The sequence below is a fragment of the Notothenia rossii genome (assembly GCF_949606895.1).
Source record: "Notothenia rossii genome assembly, chromosome: 4".
Taxonomy (NCBI): domain Eukaryota; kingdom Metazoa; phylum Chordata; class Actinopteri; order Perciformes; family Nototheniidae; genus Notothenia; species Notothenia rossii.
This window is the reverse complement of record NC_136902.1, coordinates 90,626,312-90,642,565: the sequence shown is the minus strand read 5'-3', so window position 1 is coordinate 90,642,565 and position 16,254 is coordinate 90,626,312. Positions and strand designations below refer to the sequence as shown.

At 40.4% G+C, this 16,254-nt stretch overlaps 2 protein-coding genes and 1 long non-coding RNA gene across 3 annotated transcripts in view; 1 reads left to right on the top strand and 2 right to left on the bottom strand.

Annotated features, from left to right (window-relative positions):
- kcne4 (potassium voltage-gated channel, Isk-related family, member 4) overlaps positions 1 to 1,989 on the bottom strand; it is a 2,762-nt gene extending 773 nt beyond the window's left edge. Inside the window, exons 1-2 of the mRNA XM_079679430.1 lie at positions 1,811 to 1,989; positions 1 to 1,120 (exon numbers count right to left, since the gene is read on the bottom strand). The exon at positions 1 to 1,120 is cut by the window's left edge and continues 773 nt beyond it. Coding sequence (XP_079535556.1) covers positions 544 to 1,092 — 549 coding nt within the window. The 5' untranslated portion in view covers positions 1,093 to 1,120; positions 1,811 to 1,989 and the 3' untranslated portion in view covers positions 1 to 543. The remainder of the gene's footprint in view (positions 1,121 to 1,810) is intronic.
- A 2,060-nt stretch (positions 1,990 to 4,049) lies between these two features.
- On the top strand, positions 4,050 to 6,774 carry LOC307036643. Its single transcript, XR_013807409.1, has 4 exons — positions 4,050 to 4,253; positions 4,748 to 4,811; positions 5,412 to 5,522; positions 5,877 to 6,774. It is a non-coding gene; the product is annotated as an uncharacterized lncRNA (long non-coding RNA).
- A 2,536-nt stretch (positions 6,775 to 9,310) lies between these two features.
- LOC307036638 (fatty acid CoA ligase Acsl3-like) overlaps positions 9,311 to 16,254 on the bottom strand; it is a 41,167-nt gene continuing 34,223 nt past the window's right edge. Inside the window, exons 11-14 of the mRNA XM_079677133.1 lie at positions 14,988 to 15,176; positions 14,573 to 14,687; positions 12,047 to 12,204; positions 9,311 to 10,156 (exon numbers count right to left, since the gene is read on the bottom strand). Of these exons, the coding sequence (XP_079533259.1) occupies positions 9,999 to 10,156; positions 12,047 to 12,204; positions 14,573 to 14,687; positions 14,988 to 15,176 (620 nt within the window). The 3' untranslated portion in view covers positions 9,311 to 9,998. The remainder of the gene's footprint in view (positions 10,157 to 12,046; positions 12,205 to 14,572; positions 14,688 to 14,987; positions 15,177 to 16,254) is intronic.

Sequence of the window (16,254 nt, the reverse complement as noted above, 5' to 3'; positions counted from 1 at the left end):
TACATTCACTCAAGTCCTTAAGTACAACTTTTTTTCTATATATATATAATATTTCCATTTTCTGAGACTGTATTCTTCTACTCTCCTGCATTTCAGAGGCAAATATTGTATGTTGTACTGCCTAACATGTGTTTGATAGCCTCAATTACTTAAATTCAAATTACATCAATCTACAAAATAATCATTAAATAATTCATCATGAACTTTATTGATCCCATGGTGAGATATAAGCTCCCTTTATTTATTACATAATGTATATTCATCTGATATGGGCCACTTTGCACAATGAGTACTTTAATATACTCTTATTTGGAGGCTCATACTTTGACTTAAGTTTTGAATTCAGACCTAGTAATAGAGCACTTCTACACTTGTATTGCTACTTAAGTTAAATATCTACTCCTTCCTCATCTGGATGTTGATTTGGGAAGTTGTTATGGCAAACAGATGTTGGACTGTCCCGGTCTCTGTGATGTGAAACACCTCTCCTCTTTTTAAGCTGTGGAGGGTTTTTAACACAGGGTCTGTTTTCTGGGGCAGATATCAGCCTGAATCCTCCGCGCTGTCCTTCACCTGCTCCTCAGATCCCTCCGCCTCGCAGCTGTCCGTCTCCTCCTCTATGGCGAAGCGCGTGTCCGCGGAGGAGCACTGGGAGCTGACGCTGCTCTGCTCCGTGCACACCGTGCACGCCAGCGGAGACTGGGGAACGCCCTCGTAGTGGAGGTGTCTGAAGTGGTTCCCATGGTTCCCACAGAATGGCACGTGGTTCCCGCAGAGAGGCACGTGCACCGCGGGCAGCTCCGGGACCGCGGGCTGAAAAGTAATGCTGTTTTTCTTCGGGAGCGCGCCCCACTCTCGCTTCTCCTCTTCGTGCACGAGGCGCGTGAATATGTTGGTCCTCCTCTTCTCTCTCCTTTTGGAGCGGAAGTAGACGAGCATTATGCCGAAGAGGAAAATCCCGTAGAAAGACATGACTATTAAAATGTACAGGTACGCGTTCCCGTTGCTCTGCTCCTCGTGGGAATGCGCGCTGCTCTGCGTGCGCAGGGAGAGCAGTTTGGGAGTCAAGGTGGAGTTTTCCTTGTGCTCCATTTCTCTCAGTGAAGTTTATGTGGAGGACCTAGATTGGGCACAAAAAGAAAGAAAAGTACATCCATAAATATGAGGATTGTTTCCACCTTTACGCACGCGTTACGCACGCGTTGTGCACGCGTTACGCACCGCATTTTGAGAGTGGCGTTTGGCTGTTCAAAGGATTGCAAAATGATGAAAAGTATGGGGGAAAAAGTTTGTTATTATTATACAACCACAACTTTTTATGTTTTGGATAATGAGATAACTTGCTTCCCCTAATTATTAATCAACATTTGACTTTGCTTTTATTTGATTTTAGCAAATGGCATTCAATGCACAAAGTTTATGGTTTATGACGTTAAAAATTAAAGTAACGTTTAGTCTGAATATGTCACCTTTCTGAACCCTAAGGCATGTTGCAATGGATGAAAAAGATTATGCAGAAAAAAGTAATTCAATGCCTCAACGATTTAGCAAATGACACTCAATGCATAGTTTATTGCTTTACAAACATTTCCCATTGTGAGTATATTCTCAAGTGTGCATGATTAGACTTGAATAAACATCTTCTCTTTCTTCTGACAATAGATTCTAACTTGTTTTAATTGTAAAGTGTTGTACTTATGTTTTAATTTGGCATTCAATTGTTTAAAAAAAGTTACCAAAAGTCCACACAATAAAACTGAAGTCAATTTAAGACTAAACAAAAACACAATCCTATAAGCTGTGTACTCACCAGACTGAAGAGTTAGATCTCACGTGAACTTTCCCCACTTGTATTTCTCGCAGCTCTCCTTGAGTTTTGGCAGCAGTGCTAAATGGTTGCACTTATTTATACGGAGTCCCTTTGGTGTCATGAGTCACATGACCAACTGTATGCTGGTCCTCTGTCTGTGGACGCCGTGCGGGGAGCATATGTGCAAAGGAAAAGAAGAAAAATTAAAATGCAGCGTCTCTTTTAAACATCATTCACGCCTCCAGGGGGTTGCAATGAAATCATCGAAAGCCCGAGAGTATATGAGACTGACCAGCAGAAAGAGACCCGAGGGGATGTGATGGAAAAGTACATTTCAAGGAGAAAATGTTTATAAACTTAATTATTAATCCTGGACTGTGTGAGGATGCATGGTCATATCTGCAAGTTCCACACTGGACCAGTCTCTTTATGTTTTAATAAATACATCTGATCTCCTCATGTCAATTTCTTTCCTCTATACCAGGGGGGTCAAACTCAAATACAAAATAAAAAAATGGGTACTAGTCGAGGGCCGGACTGGTTCAATGTTTATTGCAAAACTTATTGAACTGAAATTATTGCACATATTAAACCTGGAACTAACGAAGCTTAAATGATTGCCTATAAAAACAACATTAAACATTAAATAATCAGTTGCATTCATTTCTTATGGCTCTATCTGCAGCTTCTCCAGAGTCATTTCTTATGAGTACATTTTTCCACAGGCCAACAACAGCTTCAACAAAACTATTTCCCTCAAAGAACAAACAAACATGCCCTGTTGTCTCAAGAAGGAAACATCCATGTAAACTCAGTGATGCTAGTTCAGATACTTGGCATCTCATCTTGGGTGCAAGGTCATCAATGTTTGGGCTCAGGCTCTGAGCTGAGGAGACCCTCAGGATGGAGTGAAGGTGTGCGTGCAATATACCGGCGAGCCAGATCTAATAGTAATTAGAAATTATCCTGCGGGCCGAAATTAAATCCACCACGGGCCTGATTTGGCCCCCGGGCCTTGAGTTTGACACATTACATTACATGTCATTTGTTAGATGCTTTTATCCAAAGCGGCTTACATACTCAATACTGTGGGCAATCCCCACAGGAGCACTTTGGGGTGAAGTGTCTCAGGGACACAACGACATGCTGACTGCAGTGGGACTCCAACTTGCTACCCCCTGATTCCAAGTCCAGCACTCTACCCACTGAGCCACAGCCGCCCAACATGTGACATAAAGCCTATGAATGAAATAATGCAACATGTGAGGAATGGCAGAGTGGCAATAAAAGACAGTCTACAGTGAATAAGAAAGAAACAGAATGGGACATTTATTATCACATAAATTCCAGTGTTTTCGAAAAAGCGAGGTATTACTGACATATGTTATGTTGTAGAAACAAAACGTTAAAACATTGTAAGCCTATGCTAACCACAGACCTTATTTCTGGCATTTCATCAAACCAAAAACCACACTGACTTCCAAACAGGAGAACAGGAAGCGCTAAAATGGTCTTTTATTTTAATTCCCGCACCACTCTGTATCTCTGGGACATCAGGTCACTATTTAAAAGTGAATGCTCGATCAGAAACCACAGCTCAAACTAACAGGAAGTGGGAATATGTCAGCTTGCCCCGAGCCTGTTTTCCAGGTCTCAGGCTCGAAAATGACATTCCCAGAACAATTGACTATATCTTCACATCTAAAAGGAGTAAATTAATAATCTTTTTTCTCAAAGCAATGATAAACCTGTGAGTTGGATGTAGAAGAGTCAGAATCAATATAGATTCTTTTTAATTTTAAAGTAAATTCAGATTGAACATAGTAAAAAATGTTAAATGATTGTGTCCGTCCAAAAATAAAACATTACTTATAGTGAAAAGTAAACCACCCTTGAATGATGGGATAGTAGACTAAAAGCTTTAGGAATCCAAAATACAACATATAATAAGTACCCTGTATCAAGATTGATGCAAAACAAATGACATTTGACCTTTTTAGAGAGATTTAGCAAAGAAAAAACACTTCTGGGGTCATTTGGGTGGATTTGAACTATCTCCGGCCCCCCTTGGTCGATTTTGATGATTGACATATATTTTTAAACGTTAGAGCCAATAGAAGCGAGGGGAAGTTCCACATACACACACACACACACACACACACACACACACACACACACACACACACACACACACACACACACGTTACCAAATAAGGAGTGAGAGTGACGCGTAGCCAAAACCGGAAGCTGCATACACTCTGAAGCTATCATTAGCAGCTAATATGAAAACTCCGTTTTTCACATAAAAATTGAATTATGGATTATCAATAATTCTTTCAAAGTGAGACAGACACATTGGATTAACCTATGGATTAACCTTCAGCCGCGTTTTTCTCGTTTTAATGCCATTGAACACGACTTTTGATCAGAATAACAGCAAAAGGTGAGCATATCTCCGTGTTTTGCTACCTAAAGCTACGTCGTGTGTTGTCTGTTGCTTCCCCTGTCGCGAGTTCTGATCGCTCAGTGATGATACTTATATTTATATTATCTGTGGAATATCAGCTTGCTAGCAAAGCTTGTTTGTGCAGATCCGATAAGTATATCAATCGATTTATACCTAGAGTTCTGTGCTAAGTCGCTCAGGGCTCATTTAGACGCTTCCTGTGAGACTTGAAAAATGGTTCATATCGTCAGTTTGTTTAGTTTCTTACCGTTAAGTGAGTATGACACATTCAGAGTTTATTACATTTTAAGAAGCCCTGAGATACACTTTCCTGGAAAAAGCCCATTAAGTCCCCGCCGGCGGAATAGCTGTTCTTTTCACATTATGATTAAACTGTTTACAGTCACTTGTATTAGGTCATTATAGGGTGTCTGCTTTTCAAAAAACGTTTAACTCAATAATCTGACTGAAGTCCTCCCTTTTATCACCAGATACACTCAGCCCATGATCAGTCTGATAGCTCGGGGATGATGTATGTCTGCATACCGTAACATGGTGAGCATTAATGGATGAATTTAATTCAGTTTAAATTATTTATTTTATTAAATCAGTGAGGGTTGCAGCTGCAGCAGACATAAATACATGTTGTAATCTGTCTGTACTTTAGTCACATGGATATCACACCCAGAAGGAATGCAAAAGGTTTCCAGCATTAATATCGAACTTGTATTTCTGTTATTTGTTGAATAATAAAAAACATTTAAAAATGATTATTAAAATAATATTATATCTTATAATAAAATTAAAATTAATTATATCTTAATTTTTTTAACACAATTTTAATTTAATTTGATTAAAAATGTTATTCAAGTAAACTATGCACATTTTATTTTTTATTATTTTATAAATAATATTACAATTATTTATTTATCTTATTTTTTAAAATATAAATACAATTCATTTTAATGTAATTGTATTTATTATTATTTTTATTTTAACATTATATTTTTTTATTTTTTTATTTTATTCTCAAAGGTCCCATGTCATGGCCATTTCTACTGATCATGATTCCATTGTTGAGGTCTACTAGAATACATTTACATTGTTCAATGTTCCAAAATCACATTGGTTTCTCATACAGCGTCCCTGTCATAGATATATATAAACACTAGATGGCTCATGGGAGATTTTCCAGCGTAGCTGACCGGCCGCCATCTTGCCACAGTCAACAGTTACTCTGATTCGCGTTATGGTAGCTGTTGTAAGGTGAGTGATCTGCACAAAAAAACTCTTAACTCGCTGAAATATTGACTGATTTTCAAACGGTTTGGTTTATTATAAACATTATTAGCATGGCTATGATACAGGATGCTTGGATATGTTGAAATTGCAGCTTTTCTTTGTGTATGTGGTTGTATTTATTAGCTGGCTAATAACAAGAGGCTGTGAGTGAGACCTAGTATTACAAAGTTGACCCAGCAACTTTACACCAGTGGGAGAGGCATAACTGCTCTTTCTTTTCAACATCACTTAAGTTACACATGATTTCTTCCAAGTGGTTTGGCTTGTTAAAAACATCTTGCATTATGATACAGGAATTTGCTGGCTTTGTGTTTACAGAAGTACCTGACTATGCCGGACTTTTGTGCAGCCTACGCATGCTCCGCTGTCTGCCACCTACTATGTATTTATTAAATCTTCATGTTCCATGAGACGCAGCACTATGTTCCCCACATATGTTTATGTTTGCTCAGTCTAATAAACCCATAACATGGTTGTGAAAGAATACCAAAGCTGAGGCTGGACGATGATTGATTGTTGGTGTGCCATGTGTCACCGTGTGTCTTATTGGTTTTGTGTTATACTGTATTTTATTGTGTGCAGCTGGTCCTTATCTCCAAGACACATTTAAAACAAAATAACCTTGAACCTTGAAGCCCCATATCTCCCCACCTGCTCCTGCTTCCTACATCCCCTCCACACCACACCAAGTTGTTCTTCTTAATAATAATAATAATACATTTATTTTGGGGGGCCGCCTTTCATAACACCCAAGGACACCTTACAGGGGCATAGGGGCAATATAGGGAACAATTTAAACGGTGGATTTTGTGATATATCAGCCGGGGTGAGACAAGACAAACCACAAATGGACTACAGAAGGACTCAAAAGGACACAGGGTACAGTTTATATTATTCTTGGTCTTTTTTCAATAACATATTTCGAAGGTTCTGAATTTGTTTACAAATCTAGAAACTAAATACAAAACTAGGATGATATGAAGATCTCATGTCAAAAATAATTGTGATAAATGAGACAGAACTGGCCAGGACCTATACTGTCTGTGAGCTCATTTGATGTTGGCTTGGTTCTTCTGATAAAGGTGTGAATATCTAAATAATATACCACCATATGCTATTGTCATTAGTTGTGTCCCTGTTCTTCAAGCTAAGGCATTGCTAAATTAACAACTCTTGGCTTACAGAGTGGTAACATGAGACCGATTTTTATATATAAAATATAAATGTAATTTAATTTTATAATTTATTTTAAATATTAACAATATAATAAAATAAATGGAAATACACCGGCAAATATTTAATATAAATACCTTGTGTGTGTGTGTATAGCTATTGCTTTATCTGAATAATGTTATTTTCATATGAAAGTCCATGATTATATTTATGCAGTATCATAATTACATCTTTGATGTTTATAAAAAACCAAACCGTTTGAAAATTGGTTGAAAATTGAGCAAGCTATGGTTATTTAAATAATAAACCATAATGTTATGAATGAGAGCACTGCCTGTGGCAAGATGGCGGCCAAGTGGCAACGTTGGTCTCCATTGGCCAGCAGCGCGGGTGAGTCATCTAGTGTTTATATATATCTATGGTCTCTGTAAAGTATGTGTATTCATTCTCTGTGAGCCCAGTGTGCTCTGATTGGTCAGCTCGCCCACTCTGTTCTGATGAGTCCCCCACCGTTACAGCTGAACCTCAGTGATTATATGTTACAATGGCGTTTGTTAGCAACGAGGAAATGACACCTGTAATTTCAAACAGATGAGAATGCTGCGTGGGGTCTGGGGGCCGTGTTGGCGGGACGTTGCGGGGCTCGCTGCTCCGCCCTTTGAGGCTCGAGGAGCGGACAGTGTGAGCTGGATTACTGGTGTCGTTTCCTGGTTGCGGCGTGGGGTCTGCGAGACAGCGAGACACCGCGAAACTCAGGCTGAGTTCAGGCTCAGAAATCCATTTGGACCAATCCGAGGAGCCGTTACGTCACTGTGACCGTTACGTCAGTATGCCCCGGAAGAAACAAATGGAAAAAGAGAAATGTCCAACGAGGCGTTCTGGGGCAGCATAGACAGGTCTTCTCTGTGTTAGAGTTTTACTCGCTACAGGGTGTACTTTGAGGGTTTTGACTCTGCAGACCGTTTACATGCAGAGAAACCTTCATAACACACAAGGGGACGGGTAGTAACCGGAAAAGCATGACATGGGACCTTTAAATGGTAAATAAAGTCATTCTAAACCCGATTAATACTTTACATTTGATTATATTTACCTGGTGATTTTTTCTTAAAAAAACAACACAACCCCCTGAGTGTAGACCAAACACAATGTTTATTTCTTTATTTGGGTATTTTTCCAACAAATAACGGATAAAAAGTCGATGCACTTCTGTTACAAGGCAGGCTCTGAATACAGGGTGGAGTGGAGCTCCGAAACAGGTCTTTGATAATAAAGCTTAAATTAAAAAAAGAGACTTTGTGCTTCTCCGGCTGATCCCAGCTCCACAGACAGACATGGACACGGATGGAGAAACATCACATTGCAAAAATCAGGTCATGAGTTAGAAAGGCGAGGATCACGAGAAGGCAACAGGTGTCACATTGTGAGGGATGCTGGGGCCTTTTTAATTGAAGGAATCAAACACTTAGTCTCACTCGTGCAAAGGACAACATGTTCGCTCCGTGTGCAAATTCAACAGACACATTGAGAAAGCTTTATTTATGTCCTATCTGTAATCAACCGCCTTATTTGGACAGAAATGACACATCTTCCTATTGCATGATTTATCAAATCATTTCGTCTGTAATACAAGCAAGTCAATGTGCACAAAGTGGTCTGTACACGCTTCAAAAATATACTCCGTAGGAAAATACAATAGACTAAACAACAGAGTTTCTTTTCTTTTTGAATTAAATAGACCGTTTCTGTCGTGTTCCTATACAAGGACAACGGCCTTAATGCTGGAGAGATACACATTGTTGGAGCACATAACCTGCTCTCCTTTGCCCTCAAATGGCTTTGTGCTTTGGAAAGAAACCGTGGGAGACGAAGCCCGACTGACTGTGGGTGGGAGGCAAAATAAACCACTGACAGAACTCAAAATATGTGAAAACGAAAAAAAGAAACAAAAGACTGAACCGTCTCCTGGCCTGCAGGAAAAAGGAGTTTAAAACCCATACGTTAAAAAGTAGGGGATCAATATGAAGTTTAGGAAAGATTCAGAGATAGAATAGAGATAGTGTCTTTTGTCTTCAAGAAAGAGTTCAACAAACATCTGTTTCATAACTCACATCTGGAACAATACAGATCGCCACAAAGAGGTCATGCTGTACACCTGGGCGAGAGAAAGGGAAAATGCATCAGTGGACAGTTTTCTGTTTTCTTTCTTTCTTTAGTTACAAATTCCACCTCCGAGATTTAAAGGTCACATATTCCTTATGTCTCTTCTATATCAACATGTGTCCCCTCTAATTCATGTCTCTTCTACATCAACATGTGTCCCTCTTCTTCATGTCTCCTCTACATCAACATGTGTCCCCTCTTCTTCATGTCTCTTCTACATCAACATGTGTCCCCTCTGTGGAAAGAGACTCTGAAAGTTTCAGGAACAAAGATTCTCTCTCTTTTTGTCCTGATCAATTTCTATAAAAACCTGTCTGAAAATGAGCTGATCAGATTTTGGCCACTTTATGATGTCATAACGATGTTTTGTCTTGTGTAAACATTAGCCAATCAGCAACCAAGGTAACCCCCCCCCCCCCCCCCCCCCCCTTTATCACCTGAATCTCCCCTTAGAGCACCATTGAGTTCTTTGTAACCAAATCTCTCTCAGAGGGGCGTGGAGAGGGGCTATATGTAACTATATAAATATATAATATATATATAAAATAATGTAGTATATCACATTATTGCCTCTGAATTGGATTATTATCGGATAGGATAATAACTTATTAATTAACTACGTCTGAAAGCAGATGTCCTGGGCAAATAATTGCAAGTCTCTTTCAGTGCGCATGTCACAAAACGAGATGCATTGTGGGACATGTAGTTTATGGACAACCTGCTTTTGTAAAGTGTCATTTACCCGTATAATTATTATTATATTCTTTGCAAGCTCTTGCGGGGTCACATAAAATGAAGTCGCGGGCCTTGAGTTTGAGACCCCTGATCTAAAGTAACAGACAGAGAATCAACACTTTTGAAACAGGGCTGAAAACAGAAGGGATTATGGGTAATGCTGCAATGATCTGTTTGGTGTTTCAGCCAATCAGAGACAGGTTCTGTATATATCTGAGACCTGTGATATATTGATGAGAAACAGTATAATAGGAGACCTTTAACACCGGTTCAGGTCACGGGGGCTCTTACAGTGTGTTCATTTGGATCGAGTGTTGGTCTGTGTTGTGACGGAGAACAATGCCGCTCCTCGTCTCTATTTCCTCGTCTCTATTTGCCCCCGTACATCCTCTCGATGTCGTCCTGGTAGTGTGTTTTCAGCTCTTTGCGTTTGAGCTTGAATGCGTCCGTCACTAATCCCGTCTCAGGAGTCCAGGGCTCCGGGCTCAGGCAGATCTTTCGAGGGATCTCAAAGCGCTCGAGCTGGGCTGCGACAGAAAAAGACGAAACATTCATTTGTAAATAAACCCTGACGTTAGTGCTTCCCACAGAAATGAGGTTTGGCTTTCCCACGTGTTTTTTCTTTTCTAGGTACTCAGTTTTTTCCTCTCTGGCAAAGACTGACTTCTCTTTTTGACGAGTCCTTTGAGTCAATATTCCTCATCTAGATAGCCCTCACCCTAGGGAACCAAACATAGAGCGTCACAGCTAAAGAATGAACATTATCCACTTAGCCCGAGCAGTCATTATTCGGACTGTAACTACAATTACAATTTCACTAACGAATGATCTGCTGCTTATTTTGTTTGATACGTAAAATGTCAGAAAATATGCAGTTCCTTAAAGTCCCAGTTCTTTGTCAGTCCCAAACCAAACAGATATCAACCAGAGAAAGGCAGAACATTCACACATTCAAGAGGCTGAACGAGACATTCTTGTATGCAAATCACTTTAAGGAAACAGTTGCCAACCAATTGTTTATTTTCTGTCAATCGAGTGACTAGCAGCTAACCTAACCTGTTGAATTTTAAAGTTAAATTATAGCCATCATTACTAGCTGGTCTCTTTACATGCTTGTAGGGCTGTACCCGAATATTCGACTATTCGAATATTCGTTCGTTGGCCAACTATTCGGGTTTCAATTTCAGTATTCGGATATTCGTTTTTTTATTTGTTTTTTCTAAATGTATGTTATTAATAAAGGCGAATTGCCATATTCTTATACTATATTTATACTTTTGAATTGCACTGTTAAAATGCGGAAATATATACAATCTCAGCCTGTGCTCCTGACATCGCGTTCACTCACGAACGCAAACGGCACGCTTCACCTCGTTTCACCTCGTTTCACCTCGCTTCACCTCGCTTCACCTCGCTTCACCTCGCTTCACCTCGCTTCACCCACAAAATGCCGAAGACTTCCGCTGTGTGGGACCATTTTAAATTGGACGACGGTAAGAAGAATATGTGCCAAATATGCGATAAGAAACTGGCCTACCACGGTGGCACAACACATCTGAAAAGTCACCTGGATGCTGTGAGTAGTAGCTTAGCTTAGCGGTTGTCAAGTTGCCATGGTGAAGCTGCTTTATCCGCCGTTTAAACAGTAAAGTTACACATGATAAAAACGTGCACTTACTTTGCTTGAAAAATAGTTGCAAGCAAGCAACCGTTTTTTTTTTATATATTAGTTTTTTTTATTTTATCCGAATAGGGAAAATAATAGGAGTAATGTGGGAACATCTGGGGCTAAGGCAATGGCATAAAGTTGAGTAGCTCAGCCTAATAATAACTTGTGCAACGCATCCCACGCATCAACATCCTCAACAATACAGCAGACCCTACAGTTACCCTACAGAGGACACATTTAGTTTGAATGTTTGCGAGTACTGAGACAATAAATAAATATAAATCCTAATAGTATGCTCTTTCTGCGCTTCTGCTTAACATCGTGTTTTCAGGCGTCTCGGATCCGGGGCGTGTTATGAAACCTTTTTTAAAAAAAAAAATACAAATCTCTCCGCACCGAATATTCGAATATTCGCTGCTGATTACTATCGAATATCCGGAGCCCGAAAAATGGTATTCGGGACAGCCCTACATGCTTGCATATAACTTATTTGAAGAGTTGGACAACTTTGTGTAAATAATATAGATGAATTTATAATTGCATCAGATTTGGAAAGCTGTGTTTCTGATACTAACCATACAAGCCAACAACAACCCTTCCATCCGCACACAATCATGTTCTTAGTACCAAGCCCTTCACTGCACGGTGCAATTCAAGCATTTATGAAATCGACAGGTGCATATAAATCAGTTTACGGTAACCACTGATTATAGAACCATAGTGTGTGAAGGGTAGAACATCTCCTCACCCTCCAGAGCCGCCTCAGTGAGGGTCTTTAACACCAGCTCCTCCACGGCCTCACTGCTGCACAGATCCTCACAGGACCCTCCGATCCCGTACTGGTCCACCAGCGCCAGCAGCTGCTTCTGATTGGGCACCACGAAGCCAATCACGTACGTCTCGTCGCTGCAAAAGGTGGGAGAGGACAAGATGTCAGGCATTGGTTAAACCATTCATTCAAGCATCGGCCAATCAGCTTGCTACTCCAAGTCTGCGAGGTAAACCCAGGTGCACCTCGACAAATACACACGGTGGAACAAGCTCCCCGTTGACATCAGGACGGCAGGACAACTGCATGTCTTCAATTAATTAATTACATGTCCTTTGTTGGACACTTTTATCCAAAGAGAATACTGTGGACAATCCCCACAGGAGCAATTTGGGGTGAAGTGTCTCAGGGACACAACGACATGCTGACTGCAGTGGGACTCGAACTAGCTATCTCCCTGATTCAAAGTCCAGAACACTATCCACTGAGCCACAGCCTCCCTTCCCTCGCAACTGAAAAGGCATCAGGTTCGACTTTCCCTTGGCTTTTAAATTCTATGAAAAGCAGAATTAGAAGCACTTTGAGAATTGAATGTCGGCCTTGAAACTAATTCACCAGCACTTACAGTACAACGGTATTGTTTGTATTGTCTTTATTAGGATCCCCATTAGCACTAGCATGAGCATTGGCTATTCTTCCCGGGGTCCTCACACACTCAAAACATACATGAACATACATACAGCAAAATCAAAACAAAACGAAACAGCTCATAATTTCATGCAATTTACATTTACAGTGCTGCATGAAGTGAAAACTAAAATGGTCATCCAATTATCTTTCTGTCTGACTTGCTTGAAGTGAATATCTGCACTTTCCTTCTTGTTCGTAGTTTGAATCTTAATGTTTTTTGCAATTGTGGCTTTGGAGCAGATGAAATGTCAAAGAGAAAACAGAGTGTGGTTATTAAGCGACGCTGGTTTGTGTGTGTTATAGCGACGTGCATGTTGGGCCCAATCAGGCGAAGCAGAACATACATGTGCACGCACACACCATCCATTCTTCACCAAGTGAGAGTTTAAACCCATACAAGGAAATGGAAACGATGCGTGCCTGAGTGTGAGCAGAGTGTAACCTTTGAATATCTTGAACACACGGTCTGTCGCTGAGTCACATTCTCAAAGATGACACTGATAAGTTAAAGGCACCATGCAGAGTTGGTTACTCGACAGAACCTAATGTGTGTTTCATTTCTTTCCTTATAAAATATCTAGAAGTGGTCTTTCCCCTGCCTCTTGGTGCATTACTTCCATCCGTAGATCAGAGCGACGTTGGGACACTGTTGGAAGGAACGTTTTTGTAACTCGCGTGCTAGTGCTCAATGTCGTCGTGCATGAGAACAAATGTGATGAAAGCTCCACAGGGCGACTTTGATGTTTAACAAGGGGACAAACTGTTTACAGGAAGTCACTCTGTGTACATGGAGGCCCTGGGACTCAGAAGATACTCCTCAAATGCAGCGTCTTACTGACTCGAGTTGCGTTGGATTAGATGAGAAGCATTTAATTACAACGAGAAGAGTCAGATGCCATCGAGACATTAAGAATAGACAACAGACAGCAAAGACACGCAGCATTCGTACATGCATAAAATAATAGCTAAATTAAGTGTAGGGAAATATTAGTATAGTAACTATGTATGTGTGTATAGTAAATGATATGGGTTATTGCAAGAGTTGAGTGGCATGATTTCCCTTGGGAGGAAACTGTCTTTGAGTCTGTTTGTCTGCATTAGTTAATGTAAACCAGTTGCTTTGACATATGGATGAATCAAAAGTAAGCTTTCAGTAATCACTAACTTTGTTTTCCACGGCCCCTTATCGGAGAACACCCAGCTAGTAACCTAGCAACCAAGCTTCGGCTTGCGGCAGTCAGAAACTCATGTATCTTCGAATCTACTTACAAATACAAATAAATGGGGAAGTGTCAGTTCAACCGTATTTGGTTGGAAAACATCTAATTTAGTGCTTGGTTGAAACCAGTGGAGGGGAACGTGTTTGAAGCCCGCTGCACCTTTTGCAAAATAAATTAGCGTTTGTTTTGCTAATGTAGCGTTAGCTAGCGCAGCAGCTCCCGCAACAACATCGGGGGACCTCCGGGCGACTTTTGGGTCTACGTCAACCCTAAAAGCGGAGGTGCTAAACACCAATCATACAACTACATGAAGGCAGCAGAGCTCTGAATATAGCTCTTGTGACACACACACACACACACACACACACACACACACACACACACACACACACACACACACACACACACACACACACACACACACACACACACACACACACACACACACACACACACACACACACACACACACACACACACACACACACACACACACACACACACACACACACACACACACACACACACACACACACACACACACACACACACACACACACACACACACACACACACACACACACACACACACTACCTGTTGGCGTAGGCACAGATGTTGTCGACCAGAGGGCAGTTCTTCAACATGGCCTCCACTTTCCCCAGAGAGACGTACTCTCCTGCCTGCAGCTTCACCAGGTCTTTCTTACGATCTGGAGACAAAGACAGTGTGTGGAAACATTTGAAAAGATAAGAGAGAAAATGTGGGGGTTTCTGGATGACTAAAGCAAACAGAAGTGTGGAGTAATTCTGGGAACTAAGGTAATCTGATTTTTTGAAAGGCTTCCTGCCAGACTGATGGATGGAAGTTGAGGAGAAATGTTGCATGGGAACATTTCAGAAACCTGGGGCACAATGTCGATGCGGTAGCTTTGGAAATGTGATCATTTGGACAAAAAAAACTTTCCTTTTGTACTCTCCACTTCCACCCAAAGCCAACCTAATTTCCTCACCAATGATCTTGAGGCACCCGTCTTTGTGAAACTCTCCGATGTCTCCCGTGCAGAACCACCTCTGACCGCTCTCGTCTACGAAGAAATCCTCATTTTTCGACCCGTTCTTGTAGTAACCCATGGTGACGTTGGGTCCACCGACCAGGATCTCTCCTCGTGGATTTGGCTTATCGGTACTACGATAACCACCTGAGAGAAGAGGGTGCATTCAGAGGGTTGGAAGTAAAAACACAGGAAAACATGAACATCTTGAGATTATAGTTGTGCAGAAAAACCTGGGGTGGGAAAAGTACTCAGGTCTTGTGCTTGAGTAAAAGTAGAAGTACTCAGATCTTGTGCTTGAGTAAAAGTAGAAGTACTCAGATCTTGTGCTTGAGTAAAAGTAGAAGTACTCAGATCTTGTGCTTGAGTAAAAGTAGAAGTACTCAGATCTTGTGCTTGAGTAAAAGTAGAAGTACTCAGATCTTGAGTAAAAATAGAAGTACTCAGATCTTGAGTAAAAATAGAAGTACTCAGATCTTGAGTAAAAGTAGAAGTACTCAGACCTTGTACTTGAGTAAAAGTAGAAGTACTCAGATCTTGTGCTTCAGTAAAAGTAGAAGTACTCAGATCTTGAGTAAAAGTAGAAGTACTCAGACCTTGTACTTGAGTAAAAGTAGAAGTACTCAGATCTTGTGCTTCAGTAAAAGTACTCAGATCTTGTTCTTGAGTGAAAGTAGAAGTACTCAGATCTTGTGCTTGAGTAAAAGTAGAAGTACTCAGATCTTGTACTTGAGTAAAAGTAGAAGTACTCAAATCTTGTACTTGAGTGAAAGTAGAAGTACTCAGATCTTGTACTTGAGTAAAAGTAGAAGTACTCAGATCTTGAATAAAAGTAGAAGTACTCAGATCTTGTACTTGAGTAAAAGTAGAAGTACTCAGATCTTGTACTTCAGTAAAAGTAGAAGTACTCAGATCTTGTTCTTGAGTAAAAGTAGAAGTACTCAGATCTTGTTCTTCAGTAAAAGTAGAAGTACTCAGATCTTGTACTTCAGTTAAAGTAGAAGTACTCAGATCTTGTACTTGAGTAAAAGTAGAAGTACTCAGATCTTGTACTTCAGTAAAAGTAGAAGTACTCAGATCTTGTACTTCAGTTAAAGTAGAAGTACTCAGATCTTGTACTTGAGTAAAAGTAGAAGTACTCAGATCTTGTACTTCAGTAAAAGTAGAAGTACTCAGATCTTGTTCTTGAGTAAAAGTAAAAGTACTCAGATCTTGTACTTCAGTA